General features: G+C 39.4%; 1 protein-coding gene across 1 annotated transcript in view; it reads right to left on the reverse strand.

Annotated features, from left to right (window-relative positions):
* Positions 1-390: 390 nt before the first annotated feature.
* Positions 391-18,299, reverse strand: part of LOC149012199 (TOM1-like protein 1) — a 46,681-nt gene continuing 28,772 nt past the window's right edge. Inside the window, exon 3 of the mRNA XM_089159474.1 lies at positions 391-1,730. Coding sequence (XP_089015600.1) covers positions 1,311-1,730 — 420 coding nt within the window. The 3' untranslated portion in view covers positions 391-1,310. The remainder of the gene's footprint in view (positions 1,731-18,299) is intronic.

Consider the following 18,299-nt stretch of genomic DNA (forward strand, 5'->3'; position numbering starts at 1 on the left):
TTGTCTATCTATCTTCAATGTCGCCGGAGGTGAAGAGGGAAACGGCAGACACCCGAAACAGGAGGAAAAAAAAAAAAGGTAAGGGATGAAGTGGTTAAGAGTTGGAATAATGGTAGACATAAGATTAGAATCCAACACGTGTCCAAGATCTAATGGCCAACAGGAGGAAACAGTACGGTGTCAGAACTGGAGCGGATAAAAATCCCAGCATTGGGTGGCAGTGGGCCTCTCTATCAGGAACTTCTGGCAGGGGCTATGTGAAGGATAACTACTGTAATATCCCAACCCCAATTTCCCTATATATAAAAAGCACCTTTGTTACAAAAAAATAACTGCTGTAACGGTCTCCTGCGCAATCAGGAACCTGATTTCCCATCCAAGATGGCATTTTCCCCTGCAAATATTTTTATGCTTCCAGAGAAAGTAGAGTCAGCAATCTAGCAAGTATCATCTTTCTCCCAAGTATTTATTATGATTTATTCTAAATCCAAAGTAAGTAACAATGAATGAAAATGAAAACCATTTATGAATAATTAGGAAATTTTATTTGCCCCCTTTCTTTGGTCCGCCTACACCTAGATATTTTAATTGTGATAGATATTGCAGAATCCGTGAAAATCACCCCCGGCGTCGGAGTCTCCTTTAATCATAGATTGTGGCACCCGTCGAGAGGTTTAGAGCAAATTGCTCTATCCAACGGCTATGGAAATGCAGTATAACAGAACGATCATATCCAATCATGGGTGAGCGTACATATTAGCCGGATTTAACAGTAATCTGCAGGTAGGGTTCTTATCAGATGCTTCAGCTGAAATCTCAGGTAGAAATATCTCTATTCAACAACAAATTAAAGAGCAAGGAAATGAAATTTCGGAACCTCAGCGATCAAAAAAGAACTAAAACGGGAACCGAAGGGTAAAGGTAAAAGCCATAATTGAGATGCAAACAGTTACCAATATGGCAAGTTGTGTTCATGCCTGTTAGATCACCATGACGAGGCCAATATCAAACCTGAAATCTGGCTCCTCTCAGCAGTCAATAGCTTGGACCGTTCATCCAATCAAAACTTTCTTTGCATCAACTACAGCAATTTAAATAATGACACTAGTCATGGCATGGAAATCTTTTGTTTTATGTCAAGCGATTGTCCTAGTATCAGCCACGAATTAATTTCTATATAAAATTTCCAATAATGGAGAAAGAAAAAATTGAAATGAAACTTCCCTAACCATCACAAAGCAGAGTCATCATCACCTACATGACCTCACTATTATCAACAATATATATATATGTGAAACGCACAAGAAACTCTACAAAGTGATAAGATCATCTTTCCCGGGTGGATGTTTCTTCGGATCCTGACCCCCTTCAGATGTCCCCCCACTTTTCTTGCCAAATATCATCTCATCAAGATCATCCATCATATCATCCTCACCAGCTCCAGTGCCACCTCGGGAACCGGCAGGTTTCCTGATCAATGCATCTTCATTGCCAAAGCGTGGGGATTCATCAGGCTCAACAGCAACAGGAATCATTGCAGGTTCAGGCTCAGTTGGGACTACAGTAGGCTTCTTAAGCTCCTCATATTTTGAGAGAATCTTTTGAATCTCATCATTCACACTCAACGCTTCAAAGATCAAGGCTTCATTGTCACCAACTGACTCAATGATTCTTTGGACACTGTACTGAGATTGGCGGCACTGCTGTACTAGTGTTGTTGTCAAGTCATCCTGTCCATATATTCACGAGAGAATACCAAAATCAATGTGTAGAAAGAAAATAAAGTTCAAGAAGCCACAACGATTAGTACATTATTAATACAATCTCAGTATTCTACAGCATTAGCATGGATTAGAGAACTGACAACATAGTGTTTCTCCACAGAAGATATACCATTTATTTATTTTAGTTGTATTTTTTATTTTTTGTAGAAGGGTAGTCTGGTGTTTGGATGAGCATGCCACCTTCATGACTTGAGGAGCAGGTGAACAAGAACAAATAATCAAAATGGACAAAATGAAAAAGAACAGGGTACACCGTATGAGACTTTTAATAAGAGTGCACGGGGGTAAGCATGAGAAACCTAATACACAAGCAATGTATTAGACAAACTCCAAGTGTGTATGTAGAATGGTGGAAGGGCTACAGCCTGTCTTAATCACCACCACAAACCACGTGCAACTAAAGCATGAGAGCACATTAAGCATTCACCTTTCCATCAGAGGTGCTTGAAACCAATGATTAGGATACCTCTCTACAGGCAGAAACGGTGGATTTGTAAGATACATCGGTATTTCCACTCAGTCAATAGGCACACTTTCACTGCAAATACACTGATGTAGTCTTGGATTGAATAGGATCAACCACGGATCAATCCAGCCAAAATCTCTGGCCAAAAAGAAAAAACTCTTTAAGGCTTCGAATGCCAAAAAAAAAAGGATACACTGATTTAATGTTTCAAGGTCTTTGATGGGGCCATAACTCACTTAGGGATACCGATGAGAGGGTGGCGAGGGAATCTGATCCAGGTTTGGGTCAGTTCTAGTCACTAGATATGAATCCTTTTTCTAAGGACACTGAAGAGTACAATGTAATCCCAGCTTGGTAGTAGACAAATTAGGAGCCAGTTCTTCCTAGAACCAATAAGAACCAAAGTTGAATTAAGGAATCAGGGGACCCAAAATTTGTTTTTCCAGAAGGTTTTAGAGCTGGGATTTGTATTAAACTCTAATGGGATGGACAAGGATTGTCTCATCAAAAATAGGCTAAAAATTGATGGCTAAAATGATAGATAAAAAATTTGGGTCCTCCCGGGAGAAACATAAGCCGAAATTCTAGTGTTTCTGCAGGTCAGACTGCGACCACATTCAAAAGGTTTTGTCAAAAGATATGGGGATGCAGTGGTCCACAAGGGATGAAGATTCACTAGTTGGATTAGCCTTAGGCAGGCCCTTCTCGAGAAGATAGTTGCAGGTTTTCAAAGCAGTAGCTTTTTTGAACTTCGAAACATGGCATGTGGATGTTAGGTTTTAATGGAAACCCTGGGAACCAACTAGAATCAAACGAAAGACGATTAAGTATATGAGGCTTGATTAGATTGTGGATGGATTCAAATGGTAAAATAGGGCTGGGCATATTACTGTGAGAAATGATTTTGAAGAATGAAAATAGAAAGGAGTACAAAGAGAAGCCAGCTTAGATTAGTTCCTCTTATGGCAAATAAAGCTTCCCAAGCTTTACTTGTATGGCAGATCCTCATAGAAGACTCTTGACACAAGAAGAAGATCAAGTGTTCCAAACACAGAAACCAGCAGCTAGAGTTCTGAACTACAAACAGGGGCTAGATTTCTTGCATAAGTAGCCCAGCTTCACAAATCAGCAACTTGGTTGGCAAATCAGCAATGAAGTCAGTCCCACAGCCAAAACAGGAGAAAGGTTCCTAACCTTAGCACCAATGGAGTCCTCAACTCCAACACTTATGCTGTGTTTGTTTGCAAAGGTTGGGTGGAAAAAAAGGGGTGGGAAAAAAAAACATATGGGCCCCATGTGTAGTGGAGTGAGGGAAAAGGAAAAGGAAAAGAAAGGAAAGGAAGGGATTTTGCGGAAAAGTGTTAATTGTGAGTCCCACTTTTTAGTTTTCCACACTTTTTCACAAAGTCCCACATATTTTGTGGGGTTTAGAAAATGCATGGGGTGGGAAAATTAATTTACCACCTCACCAGACAAGTTTCCTTAATTTAAGGAAGCCTGTCTTTAACTTTCTCACCCCAAGCAACTAAACAAACCACACTTTTAGGATTTAATGACGAAGTACATTTTTTCAGAATTTTCCCCACCCCACCTTTATTCCAACAAACAAACGCAGCCTTAGTCTCACCAAAAGAAGAAATACTCTCACTAAGAGAAGAAGGCAGAAGCCAATGATAAGAGCTACACAAGCAAATTAATTTCAGAAATTCAAATTTTATTTTCATATGCCACAATGGGGGGTTGATGCCGAATTGAAGACATAGTTAAGAAAGAAGAAGCCCATTGGGTCAGGCCCATCAAAGGCCTAAAACTATCATCCAAATCAGCCCATGGCTTTCATGAGCTAGGACTGTTTTAATGAGTTAAAGTAAGCCCACATATTTTGCTCTTCATGGTCTAGACCTAAGCCCAAGTCTAGTTCTCGAAAAGTCAATAAAAGGAGTTGTGCTTTGAAAATAAAAGAACTCATTGTCAAATAACACTTTTCATTTGTCAAAACTTAGGTAGTAGTTGAATTATTAATAGGTAGGTGATGTTAGCTAGTGGTTGGATGTTACCATTAATGTTTATGTCTCTTTAGTTAGCTATATAAAGAGACTTATGTAAGAGGTGAGGACACAATTCATCAATTGAAATCAAATTGCTTTGTTAGTATTCCTTCCCTATAGAGAATCCTTGTATTTGATCAAGGTAGGTTGCTGTTCGATCCACCTTGCGGTGTGAAGCCCGGATGTTACATTTTTATTCTCAACTCCCTCATATTGTCCATTCAATTTCTTCATCATAGTTCTACCCCTGTTTTGAAGATCTATTCAGCCCATCTTGTATGCTATTATCCTTATAATATCACTCTAGTTTCAGCCCTCATTCACATCTGAATTATGTTTCATCTTAAGTCTATCAAATTTGAAATTGATTCCCTGTGAAAGGTCCTATTTGGCTATTGTTTTGATCAATCAAATACAGAACTACATGAGGAGTATTAATATAATAATAGCAGTAATCAGCCTTATAGACTTAATTCCTTTTTGGAATGAATTCCTAAATTTAACCTGAATAAACTCAGTTCATTGTTGGAATGGTTACTCCTAAGTCCTAACTAGTACCTAACCAAGTAGCTGACCGACAAACTCCCAATCTCTTAGGATACTCACTAACTACTCAAAAAAGATAAGGACTCCTATTACAAACAAGTTAAGAAGGTAAAGACCCACCCACCCTTAAGTGATCCAAGTAATGCTAATCTATAAACCTAGTCGTGTAACTTTAAAGTGAACACATGACCTCCAAAACTAAATTAAACTACTTAAATACACATTTTTGTACTCAACACATGTGCCCATGTCTTAGGTCTTCCAATAAGTTGGCTGATTATGAATTTAACCTAAGGGACCCAAGGCCCATAACCTATGTAAACCATTCCTAGGCTATTTCCTAAGAAAAGAAGCCCAATTTGGTACTGGATGTGCAAGTATGACTAAAGGAAGCTGGAGATAAAGCTAGAGCTTGAGCAAGAGCCAACTGGGCTCACAGATGAGAGATGCATCATGCCACACAAGATGCTCAATAGACATAAACAGTCAATTCAGACCATATACACAAATTTCTGTCGAAACAACCGAGATCTCAGTTTTTGGAAACACCGAGATGAAACTTGGGTGCAGTCAGAAAAATCCCAAATTTTGACTTCCGATTGAAACCTGCGAGATTTCGCACGTTTCGACAAAGCTCCACCTATCTTGCCCTCTCTGGTTTCAACCCTTATTTGGGGTTTTTTTTCCAACCCCATTCACTCTAAGTCAGCAACTCCTTTGCCTTCAATCACATCATTTGCTCCTCCTTTGGGGACTTTGCAAGATTCTTGCAAGGTTTGTCCTAAAATTCTCATTTTTTAATTTTTGCATCGATCTTGGCTTAAATAATCTTAAATGCCTATGAGATTAATATATGTTTAGTCTAGTACTATAATCTATGATTTTGTGTTGTTAAATTTATTTATTTTTATTAATGCTAGTATTCTTTTTAATTTTCTGATATTAAATATTATTTTCCAAATTATATACTTTTGAAAAAATATGTATGCATGATGTATGGGGTTGCATTTAATGTACGTGGGAAACCATCACTTGATCTACGTTGTGATGGTGTTGACTTGAATTTATTGTTGCTAAATATTCAGTTTAATTATTTAAAAATTATTATACATTTTCTAAAATTATATAAAAAATTTTTAAAAATTAATTATTTTATGCTTTATAGTTAAAAATAGGAGGATATTAGTAGAAGCATGTATGTATGCTTAGTGTATATTTCTTGTACTAGACATATACTTTGAAAGATGTCTTAAGTGTGTAGCTATTGCAAGAAACAAATAGGAGGAGGCCAAGCCAATAGGTTAAAGTGGCATCTAGCTAGGGGAAATAGGAATGTGATTGGATGCCCCAAGGTGCATGTAGAGATCAAACAGGCAATGGCTCAACATTTGAGGTAAGAAGGAAAACAAGGACAGAGAAGAGAGTACAGCAGGCAGAGTTCGAGGATGCTTGCCTAAAGGACCTCCGAAATCTAGGAGATCAGGACTTTGACCCAAAGGAGCCAAGAAGGTATGGGGTTTCTAAGTCACAGGAGGGAGCACAGATGAGGAGAACTATGATGATAAGCAGAGAGTAAACAAGGCTTGATGACTGGAGGAGGCAGCAGAGGGCCATAAAGAGTTGGGTCCAATAGAAAGCTGGAGTTTTGGGGAGGTAGATCCAGCCCATGAGGAGGAGGCAGAGCATTAGGATGGAGCTAGATCCCATCTCACCCCCATGGGCTCAAGCTTCATCAACAGCGGCCACAAATCAGAAATTCATATTCTTCGAATGATCTTGCCTTATTAGGAGGCCAAAGCAAAAACAGAGGAAGTTGAAGCATATGCAAGGAACGTGAAGGAGAAAGTGGGGCTTGCTTCATCCAAAAGGGCCTTCCACCACAACATTCCAACAAATGCAGCCTATGGACCCAACTATGGGGATATGTTTGAGGAGATCAGCAAGGCTGGAAGTGATGCAGGAGCCAACCCCACATGAGCTCTACAATGTATATCTGCCAAAGCATAAAGAAGATCTGAATGCCTACATTTATTTAAAGCCTATATGGGCTCACTACAGGGTTACTATTATGTGTGATGGTTGGATTGACCCCACTAGACAGCCCATCATCAATTTCATGTTCAACTATGATGTGAGGACGGTGTTCCTCAAGTTGGTGGATGCATCTAAGGAGAAGAAGGATGCAAAGTACATATATAAATTGCAAAAGCAAGTTGTGGTAGAGGTTGTAGTGGATCAAGTTGTCCAAATTGTCACATATAATGGATCCAACTTCAAAAAAGTTGGGATGAAGATGATGGAGAACCCCACGTATTAAATACATGGTTCAACTAATATTCTCCTATTTTTAAATACATACATGCTTCTACTAAAAAGCTCTTCTGGACATGCTTTTCTGGCCAAGTATAAGCTCTTTTGGACTCTATGTGCTGCTCATTGCATTGACCTCATGCTAAAGGGCATGGGCCAATGCAAGATTGTCAAAAGAGTGATGGACCAAGCCCGACAACCTAGCACTTCCATTAATAACCATGAGTATTGCACTACAGATGATGAGAGACTAGTGTCAAGGTGACTTGGTGAAGCAGGCATTACTAAGTTTGCAACCAATTGGATTGCACTGCAGAGCTTTGAGAGCAAGAAGGTTGACCTGAGGTCCATGTTCGCTTCAAAGCAGAGGTTTGATTGGGATGGTTCTTCAACCCCAGGTGGGACGACAATTCAAAATACCATACTGAGTAAGAACTTTGGGGTATTGTGATGATTGTAGTAAAGATACTTAAGCATATAGTGCATGTTCTGACAATGGTAGATCAAAAGGGAGACTAACTCTACCACACATATGAGCTTCAGTTGATAAGATAAAGCAACGATTTCAGATGGTCTACCCAAGGGGCAATAAAGAATTCCTCAAAATCATCTTGATAGATGGGAAAGGCAACTGCAGCATCCACTATATAAGGCTGGTGAGTTAATTAAGTCTAATAGATTTAATTTTTAATTTAATATTATTATGTTGTTGTTGTTGTGTTCTCAACTCCCAGACTATTCCCTCTTATTCTTTGATAGCATATTATCTAAATCCCACTTATTCTTTGATAGCATATTATCTAAATCCCAAGTACCACTACAAAAACATGCTTAGGATGAGGCAAGATTTGATAAGTTTCACCCAAACTATAGTGGAGAGCATGGAACCAAACCCATCTATACGAGCAATCATCAACTCAGAGGTGAGATTGTGATTTGTGAGAGCACTGGTGTCTAGTAGTTAGTGACTTAGGTTAATTATTTCATTTCATTTTTCATACTAACCTAGTTATAGTTTATATTAGATGAAATCATTCAAAGATGCCATTGAGAGTTCTGGTTGCTCCGTGGCAATATCAGAATATGAAACCACCGTTTGGGGGTTAGTCCAAATCCCTATATATCATTAATTCATTATCTGATATCTTTAGTTAGTAACTTAAGTCATCATGGTTTTCAAGCACCAGCTCCATTTGGGCCTGACAGTAGTCACATAATGGTGCTCCATCTGAGCGCAGCAGCAACCGCACTGCGAGTTCTCAGCCACAACATGAGGAGATACTAATAGCACCATCAGCACCAACGTCCACAAGGGAGACTGTATCTTCAATTGATTCAGGGTTGTGCCACAGAATCACCACATACATATGGTCGTCGCAATGGTTGCAAATGTGGACCTCTTGAGGACAGTTCTCAGATGGATGTGGCCAACTTGATAAGCTACATGGGAACCATGAGCTTGGATGAGCCTAAAGGATCTAGATATTACAGTGGCATGGAGAGTGTCAGGTCTGCACCATAAGGGGGTTATTATGGCTATGGATATGGGGGAGTGAATAGAGTGATGATTGATAACTTTATACTTGAGATGGCTTGATTTAGGAGTAGTTTTATCTTTGTTTTAGTGTTAGTAATAATTAGATTTTGTTTATTGAGTCTTAACATGTTGCATCTTATAAAGGTCATTATTGTCACTCTTACATGATTTTTTTCTTCAGATTAATGGATGAATTTGATTAATCCACTTTCCCTTGAAAATATAGGTGAAAATCCATAATAGAAGAAGAACCTGTCCTCTAACTTTGTTGTAGAGTTGCTGCAGCATTGCTACAGCAACGGAGCAGAATATTCTCATATCCAATTCAAATGGAAATGACCAAAAAGGGCTAACTTAAGTGGACAATATTCTTGTAAATACATGATGGTTGTCAGCCCTTGATTTCAGGAGGAATGTTCTAATCCTATGGCCAGGTTCTACCCTAATGATTGAATACATTTATAGAGGAAAGAGAGACAAAAGAGAGAAAAAGATAGCAATACATTCGGCTAAGGGGAGAATAGAGTACTCGGCTAAGGCAAGGAGAGGTGGAGAACGAATGCTGGAGCTCTTGTGGAAGCAAGGAGCTGCTGGAGTTGCTGATTTGCTGGAGAAGAAGGCTGGAGCTCGTGTGGAAGCATTGAAGCTTTAGTTTCTTCTTATTTTTATACTTCTATCTTCTTACTTTCTAGTCTCATGACAACTATACTTGGTTTTATGTATTTGAATTCTGTTATGGGCTAAATCTTTGCTGTGTTGGGATGATAGTAGTACCTAAACCTGAATTTTGAGATGTAACTAATCACGTGTTCTTTAGTTTTATTGCAATCCACTTTACTGTTAATGAATTCAGCATGTTATATTGACTAATTTCAATTCTTGAATGATCTTTCTTGAATGAATGTTATGATTTCATTAATTGGAAAATTAATGGAGTCTAGGTGTTTGTTGAATTGTGTGAGTTAGCATAATCTTTAATTAGGTTGTGTTAATTAGTAGGTTGGGTAGGAATACCCAATTACCTCACATTACCATTGATTGGATTGGGTTTAAATTACATTCTTAATTCAATTCTTCATAGCAATATGCAGATGTTGATTTAGGATACTAGTTTATGTGTATTGGAAAATACCATATTGCCATTCATTCCAAGTTCTTGATTTATCTTGGGGTTGTAGTATTGCTTTAGTTTATGCATTATAAAATTCAGGAGAAGGGAAACTTGATTCCTAACACACTTTTCACTCACTAAGTTTCTTCTATTGCTCAATCTCCAATTTAGTTCGTTAGTTTAATTAACTGTCATTTAGTTAGTCAATCACAAATCAACCTTGTCAATCTCATTTAAATCAATTTTACTTTTACATTGAAAGCTAAGGATATAATTCTCCGTGGGATCGATACTTTGCTTATCATTTATTATTTGATTGCGATACGTACACTTGCGTAATATCTTAAGATACAAGCAACAGGGAGCATCATCAATATATGGTGGAGTTGGGGGATCATCTATTTATTCTTCTGATGATGGCAGCAATATGCAGACTGCATATGGGTAATGGATCATATAGTGATGAGCAGCAGCTGACAACCTATGCATAATTCGCAGACTCTATCTTTGGAGTTCCATTAGTACTAGTTGGTCCAGTTTTAGTACTAATAGGATACTCACAGCCGAGAGCAATTGTCCATCATAGTATCTTCCCTTATGACACATTTCTTGAGATGGGATATCTCCATTATATTGATGATTCCACCTATAAAAACACAATAAATCAATTCATGGACAACATTCATCCAATATTCGAAGTTTTGCTATAGACAAGAGATGGACCCATGGGTTCCAGCCAAGCACTCAACATGGAACTAAAGCCTGGAACTTCATAGTTGGTTATTGCAAGTTTTTTTTTTTAATGATTAAATAATATAATAAAGCAAAGGAAGAAGAAAGAAACAAATGGTATAAGAGAAAGGGGGGAGAGAACAGCCCCTAAATAGGAGGCTGGAAAGCGGAGCTAAGACCTAGGAGACAACAATGAGCCTATTCCTTGGGATGTCAGCAATCGAGGGATGGGAAGGAGCCTAACAGAAACATCAAATTGGATGGTATTCCAAATCGTATATGGAGAACGGGATTTGGAAGTACATCGCCTAAGATTACGTTCCCACCAAAGATAGTGAACCGTGGCACAAAAAACTAGCTTACCGATCCGATCACAAATAGTGGTACCCAAAAAGTTCTTCAAAACCAAAGGAACGCCAAAAGCGGGGCCATATGGTTGCAAGGGCTTTTCTCCAAAGAAAACTAGAGAAAGGGCAAGTAAAGAACAGGTGCTCAAGATCCTCCAAACCGTTCCAACAAAGGGTACAATTAGGGTTAGCAGGGATATGGCGACTAATAAGGAAAGCTTGGGTGGGAAGGGCTAGGTTAAGGGCTCTCTGAGGGTGAGGGAGTGCCAGGGGATATGACCTTTAAACCAAACCATGGGAGGCCAAGGGGGCAAGGGGGAATGGGATCGAAGAAAGTTCCAAGCTGAGGATGGGGTGAAGGAATTGGTGAGGTAGGGGAGCCAAACTAAAAGGTTATAGGGGGAAGATAGAATAGGGGGGAGAGAATTCTAGACTTGTATGAGACTGTGATGGGGGAGAGGAGCCCAGGAACCATTGGTGATAAAAGTGGACAAGGGGGTAGTTTTGGGGATACAGGTTTCATAGTTGCATGAGGGCCAAGGAGTGAGAAGAGGATACCCATCAGATGCCATGAGTCAAGCAAGAAAGAGGTAGATCTAAATAATATATGGGTGGAAATGGCACAGAGAGCACATGGCCTCAACAGGAGAAGCTTCCTCCAGGTCCAGGAAGAGTTAGAAGGGATGGGAACCATCCTGAAGGAGTCGGATTTGAGGATAAAGGAATGGACCCAATTAACCCAAATAGAATCTTGTTTGGAAACAATTTTCCATATGAGTTTAAAGAGGCAAGCAGAATTGACCTCTTAGATGCGGCGAATACAAAGACCACCTTCAGATGTTGGTCGACAGATATTGGACCAACTAATGGGCAAAGGAACCACGATGTTTCCTAACCTTTCCAGAGAAAGGCACAGAAAAGGAATTCCATAGCCGAAATGATAGACTTGGGAGTAGGGAAAATGCCACCCCAGTAGATGTAGGAGGATTGGAGAACCAGACATATGAGCTCCACTCTACCCAGGAAAGATAGAAGCTTGCTTTTCCAGAGATGAAGATTCTTACGGATATGATCAAGCATGGGGGAGCAATGGTGGTGGGAAAGCCTACTAGGGATAAGAGGGAGACCTAGATAGACTATAGGGAAAGAGCCAGGCTTGGCCCAAGAGATGCAGGAGATTTCAGTGAAGAGGCTCAGAGACTCCAGAGAGGAAAATAGTGGATTTGTCGAGATTAACCTTGAGACCAGAGAGGGATTCAAAAAGGGTGAGAGCCGAAAGGATGGAGGAGATGGATGAGTGGTCGGCTTTTAGGAAGATCATCAGATCATTGACAAAGGCAAGATGGGTGAGCTTTAGGGATTTACACTTAGGGATGGGGGAGATCAAGAGCTTATCGGTCTTGGACTGGAGAATACGGGAGAGGACCTCTAATAAGACCCTCCCTAACCCCGTTGTTCCTTTACTTCTAATAAACTAATAGGAATTATCACTAGCAAGCTACTGAACTTAGAAGCATATAACAGCAAGCTACTGAACTCAGAAACATAAATCAGCAGGACAATATTGAATTAACAGTCATCTTCATTAAGCAACACCGATCGATTATAACTCCGAATACAAACTGTAATTCTACTAACTGATAAGGACTGCTGAGATTAATAAAAACCAAATTGATAACTCAGATAACAAGAACAACTTCACTTCCCTAATAATAAGAACAGCTCCACACCTAGAGTTTCCCCGAGAGGTCTTCCCTCTCCCACAAGCACAGCTTGCTATTCTGTTTTTCTCCCCCCTCTTTTCCTCTCCTCCTCCTCCTTTACATACTCTCTGAATTCTAACAGACTCCTACGCATAACAAACTCTTACACAATTAGCCACTTATCTGTTGCCACCTGGATTGTTCCTTCTGCTCCTCTGTTTACAGCAGGTTAGTGGCTGCTGTCCAATTGGATGCTGCCATCTGTCTTCTCCTCATTTGGATCCCCTGTAGAAGCTGTAGGTGATATTGCGTACTCCCTCTTATTCCCTCCCTTGGTTATTAGGGGCTTATCAACCTCTAAAGCTAAGGAGAAGAGGTAGGGAGAGAGAGGGCAGCCTTGGCGGATGCCAACACCGGAAGGGAAGAACCCAGAGGGGGATCCATTAGTGATAATGGAAATATAGGGGGAGGAAATACAAATCTCAATCCAATAGATAAAGGAAGGAGGGAATCCCATAACAATGAGAACATCACTGATAAAGTCCCAACGAATAGAATCAAAGGCTTTGTAGAGGTCCACCTTAAGGAGTGCAACCGGGGAATGGGAAGTTCTATCAAAACCACGAACATTCTCTACACAAAGGAGGATATTGTCCGCAATACTACGACTAGAAATGAAAGCAGTTTGGTTTACACTAACCAGGCTGGGCATGACTTTCTTGAGACGGTTCGCAAGAATTTTCAAGATGAATTCGTAGAGAAGATTGCAGAGGGAGATTGGGCGGAAATCCGAGAGGGAGGAAGCTCCCGGCTTCTTCGGGATAAGGCAAAAGAAGGTTTTGTTGATAGAGGGGAGCTGGGAGGGGTTAAGGAAGAAACTACAAATGGCGCGGACTAGATCCTCCTCAATAATATCCCAAGCAAAGAAGAAGAAGCCTATATGAATCCATCAGGACCGGGGGCTCTATTAAGCTTGTGGGAATGGACGGCTATGAGGATCTCTTCAAAGGAGGGAATAGATAGAAGGGGGGCAATGGAGAGAGGATCAATGAATTTGTAGAGGAGATTAGGAGGGAGAGGGGAGCGTGGAGGGAGGGAAGCAGGGGAGAGGAGATTTGGAAAGTAGGAAACAACTTCAGCTTTGATACTAGGAGCGTCTAAAGATCCAAGAACCATTGCTAGTAAGAAGGACCAAGATGAAGTTGAAGTTATGGCGAGCTTTGAGGGATCTATGAAAGAATGTTGTGTTAGAGTCCCCAAGCTCGAGCCATTTGATTCTAGACTTCTAGCAAAGAAAACTTTCTTTTTGGGAGACAAGGGAGGAGAGCTCAGTGGTGAGTGATTTCTCATTATCAACAAGGGATGGATTGAGGGGATCAATTTGGAGGGAAGATTGGATGGAAAGGAGATTTGAGCGGCAAGAAGAGACCCTAGAGGAGATGCTGCTAAAGGTAGTGGAATTCCAAAGACAGAGAGCTTCCTCAATGTTCTGAAGCCTACGGGAAAAAGCGATGAGAGGGAGAGAATGACAATGGACAGGCTTATTCCAGGCCTTGACTTATTGTATAAGTAATTTTCTATCAAACAATTCATGTGTCTTGATTCTAAGTTGTATGCGATAAAATTAGTACTTCTTGGACGTCATCCATTAATATACTAGCAAAATACTAGCTCCATTGTATTTATTATGCTTGAATAGGTGGGAGGCAAGAAAAGATGAAAAACAAGGCATATAAGGGTCAAAACCATATGTTGAAATGTTCCAACCTTTAACCAAACCTTCGGTTGAAACTTGGATATCTCAGTCTTTGGTCTGGTCGAAACTGGCCTCAAAATCAAAATCTCGATCCTCGATTCAGACTAGATGAGGAGGATTATAACATGAATATCGATGTTACAAGCTTGAATAACATCCTTAAAAGAACCTAAATCTGGAGGAAAGAAATTAACATGGGCAATGATGTGCGCCATTTTATGCCACAAAACGCGTTGGTTGACTACACTAGGTATGGTTGTTATGGGAAACAACTATCATTACTCTCTAAGTTTGAGGATCAGTCATATGGTTGGTCATTATTCGTGGTTAATATCTTCTCATACCTAGACCCTTAACCATTCATATCAATGGTGGCTCCACATCCACCATTCGGTTACTGTGGCTCTCGATTGAGTTTCTTCACAATTCAGAGACCCTAGGTAAGGATACCTGAAATTGTAGATGATGCTAATTATAAGGCTGCTGCCGACGACTTTCAAGTGTTTCTTCTGGCATACTGTGACATGGACAACATAGAGTAAGATGCTAACTCGCTTCTTCAGCAACAAAAATCTACTATATCCTGCCTGGATGTCAATGTGATTAATGAGATTTAGGAAGGGGTCCTGAAACTTGCTTGTCACCCTTAACTCTTTATAATTTTGCAATAAATCATGTGTAACATTTCATAAGCATGAAATACCTTACATTTTTATGTATATTTATGCCTAATGTAGAGCTAGAGGAAGGCCTCAAATGAGTAATTGAGGTTGTGAAGAATGAATGCATAGCTAGGGTCTTGCACCAAGCATGACCTTAATTCCTTAAGAACTCATTTGAGAACAAGGAACCATGTTGCCAACACCATATAACTGAGATTTTCCTGATGTCTTTGGCTATCCTCTTTCATATTACTATTATCTTCCAGCGTCATTTTCCATTTCTCATTTCACTTTTATATGAAAGGATCCATGTAACCAACATCATCTAGTTTGGGTAAAGCATTTGTCGTCGTGTTTTTTTTTTTTTTTTGGGTGGTGGTTGTTTTTGTCGTCGTCGTCATTGTTTTTGCTGCAGTTGTGTTGTTGTTGTAATTCCTAGCGCATACTGTAATTGTTTAATTTGAATTATACGTGTTCTGGTAGTAAAACTCGCATACACTGTGTTACATTACAGAAAGTGTACAGCAGCATATAGCATACAAGACATACCTGGAAATAATTATCTGGGTGAGTGTGTGTGTGTGTTTTTAAAAAAATATAAGGGTTCCACAATATTTGGATAGCTAGGATTTCCAATAAGTATAGGAACTTAACTTGGCCACTTTTTCCATGAAACCTGCAGCTAAAACTTACTTGGTGCCGGTACAATTTTCGCAAATTTGTAAAATATTTTGGTTCTCAAAACCAAAATGTCAAACCTTCAGATGGCTCTAGTTAGAACCACTAGGGGTGATGCTTGTTTGGAGGGCCACATTAGTACCTAACATTTTTTTTTGGCACTCAGAGCCTTATGGAGTTGCATTGCCATTGTTGGCAACATTTACAGTCATACACTCATATCCATGATGTGGCATGGTTGTGATAACTTGAGAGAGCCGGAATAGTCAAAACAATCAACACAAAGTAACAAGGGCATTTTGGTCATAGGGTTAGATCACCTTGATGCGTGGAACAGCTTGTGGACCTTTATTAGGCCCTTATACAGTGTTCAGTGGAGGTCCCAAGTAGTAAGTGCAAGGTTGATCCATCGAAAGCTGAAAAGGCACAGGTTCGCACAGTGGCAATGTCTTTAGAACCATTTTTGGAACGTTTACTGATAGACCTGGTAAAACACTCCCACAGAAATTGCAGATCAAGTTGTGTTTTTAATTCAAATTGTTTTGTGGTGCTTGGAACTCCATCAGTGTTTGCTGCCGGTCCCAAGCCCGGGTAAAGGAGGAGGGTTGGTGAGTCAGGTTAGCATCCAGCACTGGAAAAAATCTAGCCAAACCCTTTTCATGGATTCAACCGTATACAATAAACGCTACGCTAGGGCATCCCCTGCCAAAAGAAGCAAACGTTACACTATGACCAGGGTGTAGTGATAAGTGGGCAAGGGTTAGCTAAGGCATCCCCTGTAAGCGACCACATCGGCACCCAGATACGGAGATAAGTAACCAAGGGTTCCCGCGCATGGATGATTGCAGGTAAAGAAGCTAATCCAGAAACGTAGGATCATATTGGCATCTTGGAACATAGAATCTTTAATAGGTAAGAGCTTAGAACTGATAGATGTTATGAGGAAAATAAAGATTAATATAGCTTGCATTCAAGAAACCAGATGGAAGGGTAAAAAAGCTAAAGAGTTGGATGACTTTAAACTTTGGTATATTGTGGATAAAACTAATAAAAATGGAGTAGGTATAATAGTGGATAAAGATTTTAAGAATGATGTAATGGATGTTAAAAGAGTGGGTGATAGAATTATTGCTATCAAGCTTGTAATGTAGAAAGAGATTGTAAATATAATTTGTGCATATGCACCTCAAATAGGATTAGATGAAAGTCTAAAGTTAGAGTTTTGGGCAAATTTGGATGGACTAATGCAAGAAATTCATCAAGGAGAAAAGATTATCACAAGAGGTGATCTAAACGGACATATTGGAAAAGATCAAAGAGGTTATGAGAGTAATATGGAGGATATGGTTTTGGAGAGAAGAATGAGGAAGGGATCTCAATTTTAAATTTTGCAGTTGCTTTTTATCTATCTATTGTAAACACCAAAAAGAGAGAGGAGCATTTAATTACCTTCAAAAGTGGACATCATAGAAGCCAAATAGATGTCTTCCTAACTAGAAGGACTGATAGATTGTTGTGCAAGGATTGCAAGGTGATACAAGGGGAAACCTTAACTACACAACTTAGACTTGTGGTCTTGGATATATGCCTAACCCCAAAAATTCATAAAAGGTGCAAGGTTAACTATTCCAGGATAAGATGGTGGAACTTGAAAGGAGAATGCTTGAAATCCTTCGCTAATGAAGTAGTCAAACAAGGAAAGTGGGATTTTGAAGGGGATGCTAATGCGATGTGAAATGAGATGGCTAGGTGTATCAAAAAGGTGGGTAAAGATGTTCTAGGTCAATAAAAAAAAAAAATTAAGAAAGCTCCATTCTTATAGAAAGACTTGGTGGTGGAATAGTGAGGTTCAAGCTGCCATTAGGAATAAGAAAGCTAGTTTTAAAACATGGCAAAGAACTAAAGATGTTGAGGATCTTCAAAGGTATAGGTTGGCTAGAAATGAAGTTAAGAAAATTGCGGAAAAGGCAAGGGAGAAGAAGAATGAAGAGTTATACAATAAGTTGGGTACGAAGGAAGGGGAAAATCTATTTATAAGATAACTAAAATAAGGGATAGGAAGAGTTGAGATTTTGCCCATGTTAGATATTATAAAAATGGAGATGGTAAAGTACTAGTATATGATGAGGACATTAAGAAAAGATGAGAAATCTATTTCTCTAGTCTACTAAATGAGCATACTTCAAGCACTGTGATTTTAAACGATTCCACCATTCACCAAGGCACCAATTTTCAAACATATATACACATAATTTCGATGTCTGAAGTGAAAGAAGCACTAAGGAGGATGAAACTAGACTAGGCAAGACACGAGGTCCCAATGAAATCCCAACAGAAGTATGAAAGAGCTTAGGAACCCACGAGCCATTTTGGTTGACTAAGTTATTTAAAAAGATTATAAGCACAAAGAAAATACCAGATGAATGAAGGAGAAAGCATCATGGTTTCAATTTACAAAAATAAAGAAGATATTCAAAGCTGTAATTAACTATAAGGGCATTAAACTGATGAGTTATACTATGAAATTATGGGAGAGAGTAATTTAAACCCGTTTGAGACACTTAACCACAGTTACAGATTATCAATTTGGGTTTATGTCGGAAAAATTTACAACGGAGG

This window comes from Hakea prostrata, chromosome 6 (assembly GCF_041222555.1).
Source record: "Hakea prostrata isolate BN-2017 chromosome 6, UWA_Hpros_2, whole genome shotgun sequence".
Taxonomy (NCBI): domain Eukaryota; kingdom Viridiplantae; phylum Streptophyta; class Magnoliopsida; order Proteales; family Proteaceae; genus Hakea; species Hakea prostrata.